Genomic DNA, 22,707 nt, shown 5'->3' on the forward strand with positions numbered 1-22,707 from the left:
CGTTACGTCAACCGCCAATGAGAAGTTCTTCGGCGTAGGTTTCCGAACTACAGAGGCCGATAGAAAATGGGCTGATGAGCACAAAAAAAATGGGTGGGTCCTCCCTCAGCCCGTTTTGCATCTCACCAAGTCATTTATTAATCCTAAATATGTAGAAGAAGAAGAGACCTTCACGGCTTAAAAGATTGAGGACATTTGTGAAGCCATGAAATGAATGTTGTATGAGTCTCACATGGTCCAGCCGGGGGAAGGAACGAGCACTGTTGAGGTGTTATACATGGGGCCAAATGCCAAGCTTCAGAATTGGAAAGCTACCCCATTCCCTATCAGGCGGGAATCCCGGTAGTCCAGTCTTGCCATCTTTTCTACATTACGAGTTATTTCAGGGTGTAACTCGAATGTTTTTATTTTATTGTCTTTTGATTTCGATGTAAACCCTCTTATCTTCAATTCAATGAAATGAAATCAATATTTCATCATCAATGGATGTTTCCTTTTTCTTTATTCTAATTTTGCTATTTTTCTTATCTTTTCCTTTTCAGTTCTAATAATGCGGACTTAAATAACATGACATGCTTGCGGACTTCATGCCCAGATCCTAAAACGATGTCTAACTGTGAAATAATGAATCAAGATCCAGAATATGATGAAGATGAGGCTTTTAAGGAAATAAATCGAGAATTGGAACAATTTGAGAATAGGCCTAAGCCAAACTTAAATGAAACCGAGCCAGTTAATTTGGGTAGTCTAGAAGAGGTCCGAGAAACCATGATAAGCATTCACGCCGATGAAAGAACTAGGGATGTATTGATCCAACTTTTGTTTGAATTCAAGGATGTGTTTGCATGGTCCTATGATGATATGCCAGGTTTGAGCGTTGATTTGGTAGTACATAAATTGCCAACTTATCCCGGTTACCCACCCGTACAACAAAAGCAAAGAAAGTTTAAAACGGAAATCAGTGATAAGATCAAAGAAGAAGTCTCCAAACAATTAAAAGCTGGTGTGATTCGGGTGGTCCGATACACCACGTGGTTGGCTAATGTGGTCCCAGTGCCAAAGAAAGATGGGAAAACCCGAGTGTGTGTTGATTATCGGGATTTGAACAAAGCAAGTCCCAAGGACAACTTTCCACTGCCAAACATTCATATTCTTGTTGACAACTGTGCCAAACATGAGATACAGTCTTTCGTGGATTGTTATGCTGGGTATCATCAGGTTCTGATGGATGAGGACGACACAGAAAAGACGGCTTTGACCACGCCGTGGGGCACTTATTGTTACAAAGTCATGCCATTCAATTTGAAAAATGTCGGGGCAACTTACATGAGAGCCATGACTGCCATCTTCCATGACATGATGCACCGGGAAATTGAGGTGTATGTGGATGATGTGATCATTAAATCCAGAACACAAGAAGGCCATGTGCAAGATCTGAGAAAGTTCTTTGAGCGTCTGCGCAATTATGATTTGAAATTGAATCCAGCCAAATGTGCATTTAGAGTTCCATCTGGGAAACTTCTGGGGTTTATAGTCAGCCGGAGGGGTATTGAGTTAGATCCGACAAAGATAAAGTCTATTCGGGATTTGCCACCTCCGAGAAATAAGAAAGAGGTCACGAGTCTGCTAGGGAGATTGAATTACATCAGCAGGTTCATTGCTCAGCTTACTACCACGTGTGAGCCCATATTTAAGTTGCTGAAGAAAGATGCAGTGATCAAATGGACAGATGAATGTCAAGAGGCTTTTGATAAGATCAAAGAATATCTGTCAAATCCGCCAGTGTTGGTTCCACCCGAGCCAGGAAGACCTTTGTTCTTGTATCTGACAGTCTTGGAAAATTCCTTTGGCTGTGTCCTGGGGCAACATGATGTGACCGGGAAGAGAGAGAAGGCCATATACTACTTGAGCAAGAAGTTTACCATTTATGAAGCCAAGTATACTTTGTTGGAAAGAACTTGTTGCGCCCTAACTTGGGTCGCCCAGAAGCTCAGACATTATCTTTTGGCCTACACCACATATCTCATAACTAGAATGGATCCTCTGAAGTACATATTCCAGAAACCAATGCCCACGGGAAGGTTAGCAAAATGGCAAATCCTGCTCACTGAGTTCGACATTGTCTATGTCACCCGTACAACGATGAAAGCTCAAGCCTTGGCAGATCATCTAGCTGAGAACCCGGTTGATGATGAATACCAACCCCTAAGTACTTACTTTCCGGACGAGGAAGTAAATTCAGTTGAAGTAATTCCAGAAGATACCAATTCTTGGAAAATATTCTTTGATGGAGCTGTAAATGCAAAAGGTGTCGGGATTGGGGCAATTTTTGTTTCACCCACCGGTCAGCACTACCCGGCCACAGCCCGGCTTCGGTTCTTCTGTACCAACAACACCGCTGAGTATGAAGCCTGCATTATGGGCATGAATATGGCAGTTGATCTGGATGTGGAAGAATTGTTAATCATGGGAGATTCAGATTTGATCATTCGGCAAGCCCAAGGTGAATGGGAAACTCAAGATATCAAGCTTATCCTATATAGGCAACATGTGGAAGATCTTAGCAAACAATTCAAGTCCGTCGAGTTCAGGTATATTCCTCGATTCCACAACGAGTTAGTTGATGCATTAGCTACTTTGGCCTCAATGCTGCCGTATCCGGGCAATGTCCATATTGACCCACTGGAAATCCAAATTCAAGAGAGGCATGGTTATTGAAATACAATTGAAATAGAACCATATGTTCAACCATGGTATCATGATATCAAAAGGTTTATGAAAATAAAGAAATATCCCGAACAGGCTAGTGGAGACCAAAAGAGAACCATTAGAAGGCTTGCCAGCGGTTTCTTCTTGAGCGGAGAAATCTTGTACAAAAGAACTCCAGATCTGAATCTCTTGAGGTGTGTAGATACCCTAGAAGCTGAAAAGATCATGAACGAAGTGCATTCGGGAGTATGTGGACCTCACATGAATGGATATGTCCTTGCAAAGAAAATCCTTTGAGCAGGTTATTATTGGATGACCATGGAAAAGGATTGCTTTAGTTTTGTCCGGAAGTGTCATCAGTGTCAGATACACGGTGATCGGATTCATGCACCGCCTTCAGAGTTACATCCTATGTCAGCACCTTGGCCGTTCGTTGCTTGGGGTATGGATGTCATTGGGCCAATCGAGCCGAAAGCTTCAAATGGGCACAGATTCATCTTGGTTGCCATTGATTATTTCACAAAATGGGTTGAAGCAGTCACTTTCAAAGCCGTCACCAAGAAAGCGGTGGTGGACTTCGTGCATTCCAACATTATTTGTCATTTTGGTATTCCTAAAACTATCATTACAGAAAATACTACAAATCTGAACAGCCACTTGATGAGGGAGGTATGCGAACAATTTAAGATTACGCATCGTAATTCTACCCCTTATCAGCTCAAAGCTAATGGCGCTGTTGCAGCTGCAAACAAGAATATCAAGAAGATCCTCAAGAAAATGATTCAAAGTTCTAGACAATGGCATGAAAAGCTTCATTTCGCATTATTGGGATATCGCACAACCGTGCACACATCAGTTGGGGCTACGCCTTACTTATTGGTTTATGGCACTGAAGCCGTAATACCTGCAGAAGTTGAAATTCCCTCTCTTCGAATCATTGTTGAAGCCGAGATCGAGGATGATGAATGGATCAAGGCCCGATTGGAAAAATTAACTATGATTGATGAAAAGCGAATGGCCGCAGTTTGCCACGGGCAGTTGTACCAACAAAGAATAGCCCGTGCCTACAACAAGAAAGTGCGACCCAGGAAATTCGAAGTGGGGCAACTAGTTCTGAGACGTATTCTCCTGCATCATGAGGAAGCAAAAGGAAAATTTGCTCCAAATTGGAAAGGTCCGTACATTATAAGAAAACTGTTGTCGAAAGGAGCATTGTACTTGGGAGACATTGAAGGAAATGACCCCGAAACAGCTGTCAATGCAGATGCGGTCAAGAGGAATTATGTTTGACCTTTTTTTTTGTTTCTTTGATCACCCTCTTTGGAACCTGGAAGTTACTACGAAAAAAAAAACAAAGTTCCTTGAACTACGTTTGACTTGATTCCGAAAGGATACGTAGGCAGCCTCTCTCTGGGGTTCAGTCACACTAAAACAAAAACCCAAATTCCCTCAAAAGTGAAACTGGGGCAGATGTTATAATGGTTTGGCGATGGTTTTGTCTGAAAGGTTCCAAAGTTCTAATTCAATCCAAATCCATTTTACCCAAATCCTTTTCAAGTCCTTCCGATCAATCGGCAAAGAGATTCAAAATGGGAGGATACAGTTACTCGGATCTGATACAACAAAATGAGAGAGTCTTATTGGTGAAAACCTCACGGGCACCATAAGGCGATGATAAGCAGAGAAATTCGAAAATGAGAGAGTCTTGTTAGTGAAAACTCACAAAGAGCACTATAAGGCGATGGTGAGAAGAGAAATGAGAGAGGCCAGCTGGTGAAAACCCGCAAAGGGCGCCACTGATCAAAAAGAGGATCCTCACAGTCACTGGCATCGACACAGTCTTGGGCAAAGTTTCTCAGTCTCAAAGCAAGAGTTGTGATGAATTTCTGAGAGTTGGACGGTTTACACAGATCAGACATCTAGTCCAAGAGGCATGTCATGTTCATTGAAGTCTGTATACACTCCAGATAAGTCCTTCTTTCTTTTCCCCGAAAGGGATACCTCTTGTCCAAATTCATTTCTCCATTCCATTGTTTGCTTTTCTTTGAATCCCTTTCGGTCTAACTCTGTTTCGAAACTAAGACAAAGAAAGGATGGCAAGACTGATTTATAGGGTTCTCACTTGATACAAGCCAATATGCAAAAAAAGGGCATCCAGCCTCGGCAGGGGCATCAAGTCGACTCTGACTGGCCATAGTGGCCGATGCTTCAAAATAAAAAACTGTTGAAAGAGGAAATTCAAAGTCAAATGCCCATAAAGGCAAAATAAAGTTGAAAAGGTTAAGTCCCACGTGACTGACCGTCATGGAAAAGTCTGGGAAAGCCAGAAGTTCTTCAAGGTTAGAAATACAATCGGTATTCAGGAAACAACCAGTTGCAGTTGAATGGGCCGAGATCAAGCGACTGAAACAATCAAGGCCACAAAACCAACCACCGTTTCAAACTGACAAATTGTTCTTTGTTTGAAACAAAACAGGAAACAGGTGCAATCCAAAAGCAACCTTGCAAAAAGCAGGTGCAACCAAAAAGAAATTACGCAAAGGCTAGAAACAGTTTTGCAGCAACTACTGCAAAAGGGAAGTCTTCTCCAAACTCTTTCCCGCATTTTACTCATTATCTTAAAAAAATATGTGAAATTAAAAATAAAGAAAAAAATCATAGTAGTATAGGGTCTCCAATCCCTAGCTGTGTTTTCCAACATAGGGTCTCCACTCCCTAGTTGATAATTTTTAGACATAGGGTCTCCGCTCCCTAGTCTCTTTTCCAACATAGGGTCTCCATTCCCTAGTTGATTTTTTTAAACATAGGGTCTCCATTCCCTAGTCTGCTTTTCCAACATAGGGTATCCACTCCCTAGTTGATGTTTTTAGACATAGGGTCTTCACTCCCTATTCGTTTTTCTAACATAGGGTCTACACTCCCTAGTTGATGATTTTTAGACATTGGGTCTCCACTCCCTAGTCTCTTTTCCAACATAGGGTATCCACTCCCTAGTTGATTTTATTTTAGACATAGGGTCTCCACTCCCTAGTCGTTTTTCCAACATAGGGTATCCACTCCCTAGTTAATTGATATTTTAGACATAGGGTCTCCACTCCCTAGTCTCTTTCCAACATAGGGTCTCCACTCCCTAGCTATGATTTTCCAACATAGGGTTTCCACTCCCTAGTTGATGATACTTTAGACATAGTGTCTCCACTCCCTAGTCTCTTTTCAAACATAGGGTCTTCACTCCCTAGTTGATGCTTTTCCAACATAGGGTCTCCACTCCCTAGTTGATTTTATTTTTAGACATAGGGTCTCCACTCCCTAGTCGCATTTTCCAACATAGGGTCTCCACTCCCTAGTTGATTTTATTTTAGACATAGGGTTTCCACTCCCTAGTCGCTTTTCCAACATAGGGTATCCACTCCCTAGTTGTTTGATATTTTAGACATAGGGTCTCCACTCCCTAGTTGATAATTTTTCAACATAGGGTATCCACTCCCTAGTTGATGATATTTTAGACATAGGGTCTCCACTCCCTAGTCTCTTTTCAAACATAGGGTCTCCACTCCCTAGTTGATGATTTTCCAATATAGGGTCCCCACTCCCTAGTTGATTTTATTTTTTGACATAGGGTCTCCACTACCTAGTCGCTTTTTTCAACATAGGGTCTCCACTCCCTAGTTGATTTGATCTTGAATGCAGGGTACACCATTCCCCGATATCTTTGCCAATATAGGGTATCCCATTCCCTGACCACATTTTCCCAACATAAGGTACGCCAATCCTTAGTTGAGACATCCTTTTGACAATAAAAGAACATAATCCTTAAAAAATGACATTTATTTCTAGGGTACACTACTCCTGACCTTTTATTGCTTTCGATAAAGAAGTAGTTTAGAATTTTGTTACAATAACTCACGAAATTTTCCTAGTGCAAACTGGGGCAGAAAAATTTCGTTCGATTGTTTGTTTTGGTGTTTGAGTAGGTTTTACCTCGAGGCACAGGGTTCGAGATGACCAAAAGAAGAAGTCTCAATTCAGAATAAAAGAAAAGAAAAAAAAAGTAAATCCAAAATGCAAAAGCAATTGAAAAGATGTGGAATGCTAAGACATGACTGAAGTCACGAGCATTGGAGTTCCGTTTTGATTAGAAGAAGCTATAGAAAAATGAACTAGAACCTACAGCTAGAGAGCATCAAGGTTTAGATCAGAGTCTGCATGAAGAACCAGTCAAGACTCAAGATCAAGTTTCTGAAGACTCATAGATAGGAATCTTGTAACACATAACTGATAGGCTTGTTTAGTTTTTTTTTTATATATAATAGCAGGACTGCGGACCGGAGACTCTACGGAACCTCACTCGACTCCTCAACTCATCATTCCACCATTCTCCTTGAACTACACGCGACCTGATTCCCCTATAACCCGGGATATGTAGGTTGTCCAAAACCAGGACTCGGTTGCACCCTATCTTTTATTTCTTTTCCTTTTGAATAATGGTTTGGTCAAAAATTAGTCACGTGGCTCACCTAGTCTTTGCCTGAAAACTCTTCATGTTTCCAAGCAAAGAGGGGCAGCTGTGAGCATCTAATTTTTGACTATATTTGAATTTTTATCACCTTCTACTATGTAAATATTTTCAGAAATTTAATATATATTGTTTAGCTTTGTTACACTTATATATATATATATATATATATATATATATATATATATATATATATATATATATATATATATATATATATATATATACCTAGAAACATTATTAATAATTTAAAAGGTCAATTATTACTATTATTATTATTTTTATCTTTATTTTTAAATAAAATGAATTAAAAACCGAAAATAAATAAAAATTAATTATTATTTTTTTAAAAAAAAAACAAATTTCGGATGGGAATTAAAAAATAGAAAAAGTAGAAATATAAAATTAAAAAGTAAAAGTAAAAGTAGGTAGAAATTGTTTAATAAAAAAGTAAAAGAAAGTGGAAAATTAAAAAAATAAAAGTAAAAGAATGTGGAAATTTTAAAAAATAAAAAGTAAAATAAAGATGGAATTAAAAAATAAAAGTAAGGGTATATGATTTTTTTTTTTTTAAAGTAAAAGTAAGTGGGAAATATAAAAAAAAGTAAAATAAGTGGGAAATAAAAAAAGAAAAGTAAAAAAGTGGGATTTTAAATATATTAAAAGTAAAAAATATTTTTCTTCTTCTAGGATAAGGAAATTTCTACTCGTGTCATTCTTTCTTCGGCTTTCTGTCAAAAAATCCAGAAATTCATCACCTAAACTTCAGCCCCGAACCAACTGGAACCAAGCTAAAAAGCACCACAAAAACGAGCCGAAAACCCAGCGAAACAGTCTCCTTTTGTATAGAAAATAACAACTCCAAAGTTGAGTCGTCGAGTTCGAGCTCCATTTGTCGATTTTGGTCGAGGCTCCATTTACATCCTTGTCCATTGTCCGAGCTTCAAAACAGTCTTGTAAAGGTACATTTATCTCATCATTGTTTTATTAAGATATTATGCTTGAATATATAATTTGATCTTATTTAGATTCATGAAGATTGAAATATTATTTTTTTTTGTATTAATTGTTAGGTCTCATTAGCTTTGTTAAATTTTGCTACTTTCTTGATGATTAACATGAAGATTTATAAAAATTAATTTTTGGGCACGTAGTGAATGTTTGAACTTTGGGGATAAAATCTATGTCTGCTAGTTGAAATTAAAAATTGAGTTTCGGACTTTTAAAACAAATAATAATTGGGCCCGGTGGTTGGACTGTGCTTAATGAAACATGTACTGCTGCAATTGACTAATTGATAAGAGAGTAGCTTAATGAACTAGTATCTGGGCATACTCATTAATTGGCTTTAAAGGGCAAATTGTACAACGATCCAATTTAATTTATCTGGTCCAAAATAGTTTCTGTCAGGCCCAATTTAGTAAGAGCAAAAGCTGACCCATTTTCTACAATTAATTTCCATAGCACTTGACCTTACACAGATCTCAAACCCGTAAGGAAAAATAAATCATGAACACATGCTAGTTGCTTTAGGCGCGATTAATAAATCATCGTGACTATGGGTATGGTTCCTGTGGCATGGTCACGATACGTAAACCCCAACTCAAGTGCGCGTTTCACGCGACTTGACTTCAACTTCGAATAATAATAAAAATAAACATGTTGTAAATTGCGGGTGCGTTTCACGTGACGCGATTCGCAATATGTACAAAAACAAATGAGTTTGCGACATCGCGACTTGTTCAAATAAGTTCCATAAATATTAAAAAGCGGTAAAAGACAAAAATGCACAATAGGTTTAAAATATATAATAAATCAGATAATTACGTCAAGTATTAATTGTTAAGCGACCGTGCTAAAATCGTGGAATTTGGGAGTGCCTCACATCTTCTCCCAGGTTAACAGAATTCCTTACCCGGTCTTCTGTGTTCGCGGACCAAAAATAAGAGTCAAATTTCCTCGATTTGGGATTCTAAAATAAACCGGTGACTTGGGACATCATAAATTATTCCAAGTGGCGACTCTGAATAAATAAATAATTCCATTTCGAATAATGTCACTTAAATTGGAAAAACTCCCTATCCCCTCGGAAAAAAGTAGGTGTGATAACTGTACCTCGTCTCTACTCCATTGAGGTTAGTCTTGATACTTACTGGGCACCGACCGTGGTGTACTCATACTACACTTCTGTATATTTTTGTACAGAACCAGGTATTGGAGATATCAGACTTGAGCAGAGTTAAAGCGGGATTGTAAGGATTCAAGGTAGAGCTGCTTGGTCGTCGCAGTCCCTTGGAGTCTTTTCATTTCATTGTACTGTTAATTTTTAATCAAACAATATTATATATTCGGTCATCGTGATCATTCCATGTATTCAGTTAGTTTTTGTGACTCAGTACTACCAGTCTTGGGAGGTTGTACATTCATATTTGTTCCGATGTTAGTTTTGGTTATTTATTTAATTAAAAAAATGGCTTCAAAATGTGATAGAAATCGACTTACCTAGTCTTAGAGACTAGGTGCTATCACGACGCATGTGGTGGGATTTTGGTTAGTATTTACTTAAGAAAGAGGGACCTAGTCTAGGATAACTTAGCTAACAAGGAATTGGGTTAATTGAAAAGTTGATTAACCTAATTAAAGGGTTCAAACTAGAGATAGTAAGAACCCGACTTGAGCTCTTATTAATTGTTTTGGTTGATGCCCATTTGGACTTGAGAAAATCAAATTGGACAAAATCACTCTATGACCGAGAGGTATTGAGTGGGTAACGTGGAGTTGAGAGCTATAATACACCCCAATCAATAAAACAAGAATAAACATCTTTATCCCAATAGGCAAACACCTAGGTTATGGTCATAGCCCTAGGCCTTTAATCCAATTGGAAAAACCTCAATAACATTTATCTATAATCTATTTTCTTTAGCTTGCATTCATTAGAGTAATAATAGAAATAGAAAACAAAACCTTGTTGTGGAAGTGCAATCTTAGATAACTCATTTGCTTGATTCAAATATATACTACTAACACCCCTTATAACTCCCAGTAGATTCGACCCGACTCATAATTGGGTAATTATTATTGCATACGGCCGTATCATATCTCCTATAGAGGTGTTGTGGACGTCATCAAAACGCAGTTGACTCCACGCGAACGCGGATAACTGATACACAGACCTACATGATCGCGGACATGCCCACGCGATCGCAAAGCACAACTTCGCGTGACTTGCTGCCTTACTTTCTTGTACGTGAACACAATCAGCTCTACGCGTTCGCGAAGCACAAGTTTCACCACTGCCGCGATCGCGAACCTCTCTCTGCGAATGCGAAGAGTAAAACCAACAGTCCACAAAAATTCCTTCGCGATCGCGGACCAAACCTCGTCATCGCATTGAAGGAAACCAGACCTGAGAAAACCATCAACTTCAGCTATTCCTAAATGATCCGAAATGCATCAAACATGGTTTGAATTACACGCGAGGCCCCGGGGCCTCAACCAAACATACCAACAAGTCCGAAAATATCATACAAACACGCTCGAAGCATCAAATCACATCAAACAATACTAGAATCACGAATCGTGCATCGATTCAAGCCTAAGAACTTATGAACTTTCGAATTTCGAAACTAACGCCGATTCATACCAAAACAACTCCGATTGACACCAAATTTTGCACACAAGCCATGCATGACATTACGACCTATTCCACCTTCCGGAATCGGAATCCGACCCCGATATCAAAAAGTCCACTCCTGGTCAAACTTTTCAAAATCTTTCAACTTTCCAACTTTCGCCAATTAACGCCGAAACGACCTACGGACCTCCAAATCAACATCCGGACACACTCCTAAGACTAAAATCACCCTACGAAACTATTGGAACCATCAAAACTTCATTCCAGTGTCATCTTCATACAAGTCAAACTACGATCAATTACTACGACTTAAACTTCCAACTTAGGGACTATGTGTCCCATATCACTCCGAAACTCTCCCGAACCCGACACCAAGCACCCCGCCAAGTCACGTAACCATAATATAACATAGAGGGAGCATAAATTAGGGGATTGAGGCTAAAATACTCAAAACAGTCGGCCGGGTCGTTACAAATTCAGTAAGTGTTAGGCTTACCTAGTCTTCGAGACTAAATGCCATCACGACTCTTAAGGAGGGATTTTGGATCGTGACATCCTTAGAAGCCTTTTGTCCGTAATTGTTTTTCGAAAGTCATCTTCCAAAATATTGTTTGGTTATACATTTAATTGAAGTTTTGAAGATGAGTTTCAAATTTGGGAAAAAAATGATTTTTTACCTCTTTTTCAAGTAAATGATATTTTACTCTCACAAAAATATAATATTTTTTCAAGTGATGCATGTCCAAACACAATTTCAATTTTCAACTATAATTTTTTAACTTAACATCAAAAACTACTTTTTTAAATATTATATTTTTTAATCTCCAAACGCCGACTTAAAATATGATTTAAAAAAAAACTGTTTTCTTGGACAACAATCTAAGTTGTACAATGTTTCTATTCCCAACTAAGTTTCTTTTGAACACTCTGCAATAGATTTAGGTGTACATATTTCAGCCATAGGCCTAAAGTCTAAACACAGGATTGTCCAAATTGTTCATTTGTTTGTGGGTCAAACGACTTCAGATATAATCCATAATTAGACAAACACATTAGAGGTTGATAGATGTTCAATTAGTCATTGAACAATTAAAAGTAACCACATGGCCGCTAGGACCCCAAAACCACCCATGAAAACCAGGTGGCTGCAAATAAAAAATTTAAAAAGGAAAAAAGAAACAGGCGGCTGATCTTTCTTGATTTAACTAGTAGCTTTGGTTACACGCGCCCACACCCCATTAATTCCCCCCCCCCCCCCCCCAAAATTAATATATGAACAAAAATTGGCCACTGCCATTCAAAGTTGATCCAAATCTCAATCCCTAAAGTGCCTCAAAGACTTTCACATAACCAAGAAATCCTTTCTTATTTTTAACCATTTTCTCAAAGTTAATTGCTTTTCAAGAAAAACTCACCAAAAAACCCATCTTCCCTTTTTGATTTATCTCCTAGTAGTATCTTTTTTCTCAATAAAATCCAAGTTCTTAGCTTTTCAACAAAATCTATAAAAACCCATCTTCCCCTTTTCTTTTTTCTGTGAGATTTATCTTCTATTAAACCCCATATTGAGATGCTGCACTTGTTCTTTGCAGTGGCGTTTTCAGCAGTGCCTTTGACTCTGTATGTACCTCCAGTGAGGAGCTTGAATCTGTTTGTGGAAACAATGGAGGATATGTGGAGGGAATCAAGTGTTTATACAGGGAGGATGTACCCTAGGCTACGACATGCTTGGTCTAGGATCTTGAATTGTATGCTTTGTATTACTACTAGGTAGAGATTCAACTTCCTTTTTGGATCTTTGCTGAGTCAATCTAGGAAAAGTTTGAGCCTTTTTGTTTTGTAAATAAATATATTTTGGCTCTAATTTTATATATTTTTAAAAAAAAGTTTATTTATTAGAGTTTTTTTCCCCTTCAAGTTAGTTTTGGATTTGTGGAATGGTTGGTGTTTCTCTCTAAGACTCTTTGTTTCAGAGAATTGATGGTTCATGTAAATGAAGAGCATTTAATAAAAGGGTTATCATAGGTTGCAATTGTTTTTCTGTTTCTTTGCATAGTTCAATTCTTTTAATGGTGGTAATTACTAGCTAGATTAACTTGAGACACCTTGGTTATTCTTCTTGTTACTTGCACTCTCTGCATATCTAAATTTAGACAGATTTGACTATGATCTTCCATGATGTTCATTCCAATATAATCATCAACCACTCAATTCTTTGCCTAAATTGTAAATTGAGATAATGACCCAATTAACAAGACTCAAGGTTCAAAATAATTGCTAATGATTGGATTTAGATGGTTGCCTTTGTGGATTAAGCACTTGTTCTACTATAGAAGACTTGCTTCTTAAGGCTTATGAGATGGAGTATTGCTGTTTTGGTTATCATTGTCTTAAGAAAAAATAATGCAAAGTGACAATACAGATGAGAATTCCCTTTCTGCTTGGTTTTTGTGTTGCTCCTCTTCTATAAGTCACTTTCTGCTCTTCTTTTGGAGCATTGGTCCATCTGTTGGAATGATAATGATGGAGATAAAGCTGTTTTCTTGTAATAATATTTCTAGTCATCTTATTATATTACAATGTCATCACCGCTACCAAGAACCATCCAATGAAAGGAGAAAAAACTGGGCAAATGAGGGTGGGGGGCTGTGGGGGTAGTTCTCAATAATCACAAAAGCAAGATGGCTCACAAGAATCCTTTGGTGATATTATGTAACTGGCGTTGTTACAGTTGAAAACTTTATCAGAATTGTCTTTGATAAAGTATGCTAAAAGCTGAATATAGGATAAGATAACATTATTTAATACGCTGGACCTTTGAACTGTTTCTTACAAATTATTATTATTATCCTCAGAGACCAAATAAAATGGGGTAACAATAGATTATTGAGTGTATCAGAAACTATAAAGAATGAAAGAATTTTTCTATGAAAAAATAACTGATAAGTATGAAGAATCACTTCATGAAATGTTCTCACATCTCTGGTTGGGTTCTTGTTTTTTCCTTTAACTATTTGTAAATTGAGATAATAACGACCCAATTAACAAGACTCAAGGTTCAAAGTAATTGCTAATGATGGGATTTAGATGGTTGGCTTTGCGGATTAAGCACTTATTTTACTATAGACTTGCTTCTTAAGGCTTATGAGATGGAGTATTGCTGTTTTGGTTATCATTCTCTTAGGAAAAATTATTGCAAGGGGACAATAATACAGATGAGGATTCCCTTTCTGCTGTGGGGTTTTTGTGCTGTTCCTTTTCTATAAAGCCCCTTAAGCATTGGTCCATCTGTTGAATGATAATAATGGAGATAAAGCTGTTTTTAGGTTCCATGGTAACAATCAATCACATTCTTGCCTAATGTTATCTTTGTAGTAGTATTTATAGTTATCTTATTATACTATTACAATGGCATCACCAGCTCCCAAGAACCATCCAACGAAAGGAGAAAAAACTGGGCAAACGAGGGTGGATGGGGTGGGGGGCTATGGGGTACTTCTCGATAATTACACAAAAGCAAGATGTCTCACAAGAATCCTTAGGTGACATTATGTAATTGGTGTTTGTTACAGTCGAAAACTTTATCAGAATTGTCTTTGATAAAGTAAGCTAAAAACTGAACATAGGACAAGAGTATTAGATAACATTGTTTAATATGCTGGACCATTGAGCTGTTTCTTGCAACTTATTATTATCCTCAAAGACCAAATAAATGGGGTAACAATAAATGATTGAGTGTATCAGAAACTATAAAGAATGAAAGAATTTTGTATGGAAAAACAAATTATTTAAGTATGAAAGAATCACTTCATGAAATGTTATGCAGCAAAGCTGCTTGAGACCTTTTTCAGCTGGAAAGAGTGCATGGTTTCAAGAACCAGAAAACATCCAAAGCTCTAGCAGCAGCTTCTTTTTCAGCAACAATAGCACCACCTCTCTGTCCTTGTTGATTATTACTCATCATCTTCCCTTGATCTTCCTTTCTCTTCTCTTCATTGCTGCTCTGTTCCAATTCTTGAAGGATTCCCCTTGTCTCCTAATGTTATTTCATCATACAAATGCAGTGTTATTAGTCCCTAAATAATTTGATCAACAGTTAAAAGCATTAATAAAAATGGAACAGATTGAAGATTTATTGGAGTAACTTGGTGCCTGTTGTTCTATGAGTTTTTTATACTTTTGTTCATTTTGCAATTCTACCAAAGAGCCTAAGATCAAAACCATCAATCGAGCTTCTTTAAATTTGAATGACTCGTTAAGATTTATCTTATCCTATTTTGTTCAACTTTAGCAGCATCCTGATAAACAATCAAAATGGTGCTGATTTTTGCCAAAGTTCATCTCACATATCATGTTTTGAGGATTAGTTGGTTGTAGCTCTTGGGTCGAATTCAATCCCAAAAACTAGTTGATGAGGGTGAGGATTGTCCAAGATCACATCTATAAGGAGATAATATTACCATTTCCTCCACCAACTTGGGGGCACTTAACAGCAACTAGAAAATAAGGTTTCCTTTTGTTTTGGATAAAAAAACCGAAAGGGGATGATGTACTTCACAGCAGCATAGCAAAGAGGTTATTATACTCAAGTGTTAGTGAGACAGAAATTTTTTGAACAAGTATATCACTATGCACAAAGTGAGGAGATCACAGACTGCCCGCGAGTATTCAACTGCAAATCGCAATCTAGAGACGACAGGGTTTCATACATACCAGAGGTCTATATTTTGCCTTAGATGGAGTGGCCTTTGTAGTTCCACGGCTGGCCGAGAAACACTGAGGAGTGGGAGGATTCGTGCGGATTTGGGACAAGATTTCTTCATCTTTGCGCTTAATGTTCTTCACATCCACAAGTATTGGTGTGTTTTCTGCATTATCATTTCTCCTGCATAGATATAGTTCAACAAGAGTAATACTCAGTACCCTCTAATAAAACATAACCACCTCTAAGTATTTGTTTAACCTGTTGATGTTATTAGCATTATGGCCACATAGGGGGATGCAATCTATGTGCTATACATTCTGACTGAACCAATTTTCTCGACACATAAACCACTAAATATCAACAAATATTAAATTTTGAACCCATAATTTTAAATTTCAAAAGTGCAATGAATTCAGTGGCTAAGAACTCTCAAGGTTGAACCGATCAATTTTAAATTCTTGTCCGCCTCTGAATGGTCATCCCATTATATTTTAGAATTAGCAAAAGTATGGTATCAACCTAATAGAAATATTATAAACAATGAGATCTTCCGTGTGAACTATAGTTTGATTATGATACTCTCAAAACAATGTTCCTTTACAAGTTACATCTTAAAAAAATGGTTGACTAAATTAACTATTTAATGGGGTAACATTATTATGTGAAATTATCTACAAAACATGTAAATGTTTGTCTGTGAGGATACAGATGGCAAGAAATATGTGAAACTTACAGTAGTTTCCTTCTCTGTTTCTCCTTAATGTTGCCTTTTGACACTGTTTCATTAGTCTCTTTAGTCATCTCAAACAATGGCTTCCTTTCCCTTTGCTCATCATCAACAATACAATCTTTTGCCTTTTGTTTATTCCCCATCAGTGGACTTGTTTCCAAGTTCTCATTTGCACCATTCTCTTTCTCTTTAGTTCTGATGGTTACTAGTTTCTTCAGCTCATTGCAGAAGTCAGTCACCTTATTCAACAAATCACCACCAGCAAAAAGATTCCTAGCTGAAAGTGTACTTCTCAACTTTGGTATCTGTTGTTCTTTTTGCAATGAGATATTATCATCAACCGGCTTCTTCTCCGCGCTTGACTTGAATGTTTGTTTCATCAATTTAGTCCTGAACCGAGGAGGGGTTGCAAAATTGGGATTCTGATTCTCACTATCTTCAACAATCTTATCATATTTCATGTCCTTGTTCGATGATACTGATGGTTGGATTTGCCCTCTCTTCTTCAGTGTTGCATCTCTGAAATTGAAAAGCATTCAGTTCACAATCTTGTCCAAATAAAAATTCAGTAAAATCCATTGCATAAAAAAAGAAAATGTTTTTTTTCTTCTCATTTAGTTACCTCCTATTTCGTTCCCCAAGAGGCATATCAGATACACTAGCTGATCTTTGAAGCTGTAAAATACAACAAAGTTAGCAAAACTTGAATAAGAAATGAAAGGTTATACTCCAAACAGAACTAGTTCATTCCATTATTTGTTTGAAAAGTCAGGAAATCAGTTAACTAGCAAAAATCAAAGAGAAAAATTAGGAAATTTAAAAGGAAAAATGAAGATAGACTAAAAATTTCTTGAAAATTGCATAAACACTGAATTCACTTCTCCTTTTCCACAAGAAAAATGAAGAGCAAATCCTGAATCTTGCAGTGAATGGTGAAATTAACTATTACCCACAAGAATTCATATACTAATATTCTTAAAACTAGCAGAAACACTCAAATTACAATACCTCTTTCCACATTTTATCAACAGACATATGGGAACTCGCAAATTTAAAACACAAAATTTTGGACCAAAAATAGGAAACGAAACAACAAACCTTAGAGGAGGAAGAAGGGGTATTTGCTTTGTAGAAATCTTCCACTGTCTTTGGATGATTACAATCTGCTCCAAAACAAGAAAAGGGGCAAGAAAAAGACTCAAAATTTAGTCAAATCTGTAGTAAAAAAAGAAAGAAAGCAAACACATTTGTTATTTGTATTAAAGTTACCAGGTTTGCAGAACCAAGCATCATCATCAACAGGAGCATCAGGAGCAAGAAAATCAACCCATTGAGGTGCGTTAAAATGCTCCAAAAGATCATCTTTAACAAATCTTGAATCAATCGTTTTCCAATCAATTATGGCTATCTCCATAATGGGTTACACCAAAAAAAAAAATGAGTAGAAGAAAAAGAGTTTAAGACGTTTCTACAAAACCCAGATATAAAGTAAGAATTCAGAAGATTTTTAAGTGAATGAATTCACAGGTGAAATGCAACGTTTCTTTGTTGAGGAAGGAGCTGACACTAAAGACCGTTGGGATTTAAGGCTTTTGGAGGGTTTTATTAATTATATATTTATTTCCTTTTTGACCGTTAGGGATTTTTCTTGTTTAATTTTTTTTTTGTTGCTGATTTTTAATCCCATGGGAATTATGCGCAGATCTAACTTCGGATCCAAGCTATTTATCATTTGGTCTTCAATGTTGTCCAAGTACTCCTTTTTTTTTAGTTCTTTGCTACTGCACCTTTAATACCGTGTATGCTTTGGTAATGTTGTACCACATGCTTAAGTATTGGTACCTTTTTCTATCCCTCGAGATTTCCTTTGGCACGAAAAAAAATATTTTATTTTGCCGAATTGATTTACTTCTTTCCCCCCTTATTTGTAGTTTGAAGATTTATATACTCCCTCCGTTCTCCGATTTATGTGAACCTATTTTTCTTTTGGTCAGTTCCAAAAAGAATGACTCATTTCTAAATTTGGAAATAATTTTGCTTAAACTTCTAATTCTACCTTTAATGAGAAACTTTTATAACTACACAAATACTCTGGACCCTTTTTGACTTGTTTAGGACCACTAATTCTAAAAGTCTTATTTTTTCTTAAATTTCGTGCCAATCAACCTTGTTAACATAAATTAAAACGGATGGAGTAGGCTTTTTGCCGAATCAAATTGTAACACTTCTTTGGCGGGTTAGACGTGCATCCATTTAGTTGTAAATACTAGGTAAACCTCCTTAATTTCAAATATGAAGCCTTGCATTCAAATCTTACGGTCACCAAAAGCAAAACAAAAATTCCCTGTTTATCTCATAAAAAAATTAGGCCTATACATGAGTAGACAAATTTTTCCTTTATGGTTTAACTTAATTTTTGTGTAACAAAATTATATTCTCGTATTTCTGTTGGATCGTGAATCTATTCATGCAACTAAGAGAAAATTATATTCTCGTATCTAACTTAATTTTTGTGTGACAAAATTTCATACATGCATCAAATGACAAAATTAAGTAGTTTCGTTACACATTAAAAATTCACACCTATAATTTTGTTACACAAAGTATAGGTGTCATATTTAAACCAAAAACAGTCTCCTTGATTCCCTCTCTACCTATCATCTCCACTTTTGACTCCACTGTTAGAGGCAATACAAGACTCTCTCCACTCTGAATCTCCTTCTCTGTCTCACTTAAAAGCAACCCGATTGCCAAAAACTTATGCTCATTTTTCAGGTACAAAACTTTCTTGATTTTCTCTTGGAAAAAAGAAAAAAAAAACTCATACATTCTTCAAAGAGTGAAGGTAATTGTTTTCTTTATATCATTTCATTTTCTGTTTAGATGATTGCTTCTATTATGAGATATGCTATATGATCTTTATTTGGAATAAGTTTTGGATCTAATTTTACCTTGTCATACTTGTTTTCTGAAATTGAAACGTATATTAGAGTACTTTGACCTGGTATTTTCACGTTTGGCTTAATGCATGATTAGTTTTTAGCATTTGAACTTAACAATTTTTATTTTTATTTTGAAAATAACCAACTGAAATGTATATAAACCAACTGAAATGACGGCGATAATGGAATTCTGGCGATTTTTCCTCCTTTTGAATGATTAAAATCGTTAAATTGATGTAGTGTATCATTAGATATTTTCTTGAATATCCATTTTAAAATTTTATCACAGTAGCTGCTAGTTAAGTTTATTTTTGTTGTTGTTCTGTAGCAATATTGCGGTAGCAACAGGTAGTATATGCATATATCTGAGGATCTACCAAAGTTGTGATTGAATATTGATCCGTGAACTTAACATGTTTGTGTATTTATCGAGTTCCTTCTTCTATTTTACTGGTATTTCTTTTCTTATGCTCTTTTGTTGGAATTGGTTTGCGGTCCTTCAATTGTTAAACTAAAATAGAACTGAGATTCTTCTTACCACATTCCCACACTGTCACACTGATTTTGTTGCTATAATAAGTTTTGAATATAAGGCTTAATGATAATTCTTGGTCATATGCTATGATTCATATTTTCTAATTTTGGTCCGACACTGATATATTTTTTGAATTTAAATGGAGAAATATGGTCCGTGGAGATTCGTATAGCCGATCCCAACTTGTTTGGGACTGACGCATAGTAATAGTTGTTGTACAATTAATTTTTCATTTTTCTCAGTTGCAAAAACGGGAGTGGGTTATTGTTGTTGTAGTCAAGTACGAATTTGATTTAAGTGATTCTTATCTGACATGTGTGGACCATCAAACAGATTAATATTTGTATCAGTAATAACAACCAATTTTTATTCTGGTAAGGATTAATGTTGGAAATTTTGTCAATGATTTGTGTATGTTTCTTGCAATTTAGTCAATGATTTATGTCTAGAAGTAAATTTAGTCTATAATAACCAAACTTAACCAAGCTGTTTCTTGCAATTTAACTATGTTTGTATTGCTTCCTGCAGCCAACATGTGCTTGCACTTTAATAGTTTATCATCTTAGCTTCTTATTTATTTAGCTGTCAAATACATCATTTTCCATCTTTTTGTTCTTTAGAGACAGCGATGATGATTGATCAGCCACAATACCCCTCTGTTGCTCATAAGGTATCTGGCAACTTCCTGGTTAGATCTACCCAAAATCGAGATCTTCTGGCGTACCAAAGGCCATACAAATATGGAAATCAGACGAAACCTTTGTTGCATCAATGTGAAGGAAAATATGACATGTCCATGGTTTCGTCGTACTCATCGCCAGTTTTTGTCCAAGCTCCTTCAGAGAAAGGTATTTCCAGCTTTGCAGTTGATTTTCTTATGGGTGGTGTCTCAGCAGCAGTGTCAAAGACAGCAGCTGCTCCAATTGAGCGCGTCAAACTCCTGATCCAAAACCAGGACGAAATGATCAAGGCTGGTCGGTTATCTAAACCATACAGTGGCATAACTGAATGTTTTAGCCGAACAATGAAGGACGAGGGGATTATGTCGTTGTGGAGAGGAAACACAGCAAACGTTATTCGTTATTTCCCAACTCAGGCTCGTTCTTTTTCTCAGACAAACTTGGTTATGTAAGATACGATCCTTATTCATTTCATTCTCGTTGTATAATTCTCCCACTTTTTGTGCAGGCCTTGAATTTTGCATTTAAAGATTACTTCAAGAGGCTTTTTAACTTCAAAAAGGAAAGAGACGGTTACTGGAAATGGTTTGCTGGCAACCTTGCATCAGGAGGCGCAGCTGGTGCATCTTCCCTTTTCTTTGTTTATTCACTTGACTATGCCCGAACAAGGCTAGCAAATGATAGTAAGGCTGCAAAAGGGGGAGGGGAGCGACAGTTCAATGGCCTTGTTGATGTCTACAAGAAGACACTAGCATCTGATGGAGTTGCTGGACTTTACCGTGGATTCAATATTTCATGTGTTGGGATCATTGTGTACCGTGGTCTCTACTTTGGTTTGTATGATTCTTTGAAACCAGTTGTCCTCACTGGAGGGCTACAGGTAATTTTGCGTTACTACTAACTATAACTCTAGTGATCGCGTTCAGTGTTGTATTAGACTTGTTTGCTGATGAAGTGTCTGTGATGTTTCATATATGTGTTCCTTTTTTGTTTTTTCCAATTGGTTTCAGGATAGCTTCTTTGCTAGCTTTGCACTAGGGTGGTTAATTACAAATGGAGCTGGACTTGCATCCTATCCAATTGACACTGTTCGTCGGAGAATGATGATGACATCTGGTGAAGCAGTGAAATACAAAAGCTCAATGGATGCTTTTACTCAAATAATGAAGAATGAGGGTGCAAAGTCTCTCTTCAAGGGTGCTGGTGCAAACATTCTTCGTGCCATTGCTGGCGCTGGTGTCCTTTCTGGCTACGACAAACTTCAAATGCTTGTACTCGGAAAGAAGTATGGATCTGGTGGTGCTTAAGATTGATCATTTTTGCCATCCCTACTAAGATTTTTAATTGAGTTTTGAATAATTAGCTACCAAACCATTAGTATCTTTTTTTACTTCAGTAGGAGATGTGATACATTTTGTGGCTACTGCTGGTGCAGTTGCTAGTTAGCTTCTAGGAGAGTAGAGTAACCAATTTTGATAGACATGGCAAGTCACACTATGCATAAATGTTTTATTTCAATTTGATAGATTATCCAACCAACTCAATAATGTAGTTGAATCTTCTCTATATTATCATGAATTCTTTGCTTTTCCTCTCTTTTCTCTTCTAGATACGATCGGGACCGTGGGGAGAGGGGGGATGGAGCTCTAAAGGATTAAAATAAGAGTTTAAGTTATATTCACTGAGCAGTGGCGGATATTTCATTAAGAAGATTTTGTTGGGGTTTAAGCTTGTTAGAGCTTAAAAATAGAGTGAATGGAAAATTTAGGGAAAAATTAAATTTTTGAATTTCCCAATTTGATAAAGAGACATTGTCCCTTATTGGAAGAGGAAAAGAGTTATATATATATATATATATATATATATATTGTACTTCTTCTAGCTCTTAAAGCGTTGAGAAGAAAGCAAGCATCGCGCCGTCGTCGCTCGACTTCGGCTTCGATTTGGTCAAATGGTCTAATTGATTGATTAATTTTTTGGACCAAATTTATTTGTTAATATTAACGCAATATTATTTAATCTAAATTAGACTGTTTCTGTAACAGTAATTTAATTTTTTCCGCCGTTTTGTTTTTTCCGTTTTAATTTGAATTTGGCGGTTTGCGTAAATAGTCGTTTTATAAAACAACCATTTTGAGTTGCAGCCTTACACGAAGAGTTGCAACTCTTCGGTATTACCCGACGTTTTGGCTATAAATACATGACCTCTATCTCAGATTTTTCTTACGAAAATTCTGATTTTTCCTTCTTCCT

At 36.8% G+C, this 22,707-nt stretch overlaps 2 protein-coding genes across 3 annotated transcripts; one reads left to right on the forward strand and one right to left on the reverse strand.

The window, feature by feature from the left end:
* Window positions 1–14,498: 14,498 nt before the first annotated feature.
* LOC104087726 (uncharacterized) lies at window positions 14,499–18,205 on the reverse strand. Its single transcript, XM_009592282.4, has 6 exons — window positions 17,567–18,205; window positions 17,396–17,460; window positions 16,920–16,972; window positions 16,301–16,816; window positions 15,576–15,747; window positions 14,499–14,898 (listed from the first exon to the last, which is right to left on the reverse strand). Exons 1-6 carry the CDS (start codon window positions 17,709–17,711, stop codon window positions 14,710–14,712), a joined length of 1,140 nt encoding a protein of 379 aa, XP_009590577.1. The 5' UTR covers window positions 17,712–18,205; the 3' UTR covers window positions 14,499–14,709.
* Window positions 18,206–18,982: 777 nt separating this feature from the next.
* On the forward strand, window positions 18,983–22,045 carry LOC104087725 (ADP,ATP carrier protein 1, mitochondrial-like). 2 transcript variants are annotated; one of them, XM_009592280.4, is made up of 4 exons: window positions 18,983–19,142; window positions 20,395–20,870; window positions 20,963–21,334; window positions 21,465–22,045. In XM_009592280.4, exons 1-4 carry the CDS (start codon window positions 19,058–19,060, stop codon window positions 21,759–21,761), a joined length of 1,230 nt encoding a protein of 409 aa, XP_009590575.1. In that variant the 5' UTR covers window positions 18,983–19,057; the 3' UTR covers window positions 21,762–22,045. The 2 variants fall into 2 exon arrangements, with proteins under 2 accessions (XP_009590575.1, XP_018623460.1); XM_018767944.2 differs by having other exon boundaries at window positions 18,997–19,142; window positions 20,401–20,870.
* Window positions 22,046–22,707: the final 662 nt, after the last annotated feature.

This window comes from Nicotiana tomentosiformis, chromosome 1 (genome assembly GCF_000390325.3).
Source record: "Nicotiana tomentosiformis chromosome 1, ASM39032v3, whole genome shotgun sequence".
Lineage (NCBI taxonomy): Eukaryota > Viridiplantae > Streptophyta > Magnoliopsida > Solanales > Solanaceae > Nicotiana > Nicotiana tomentosiformis.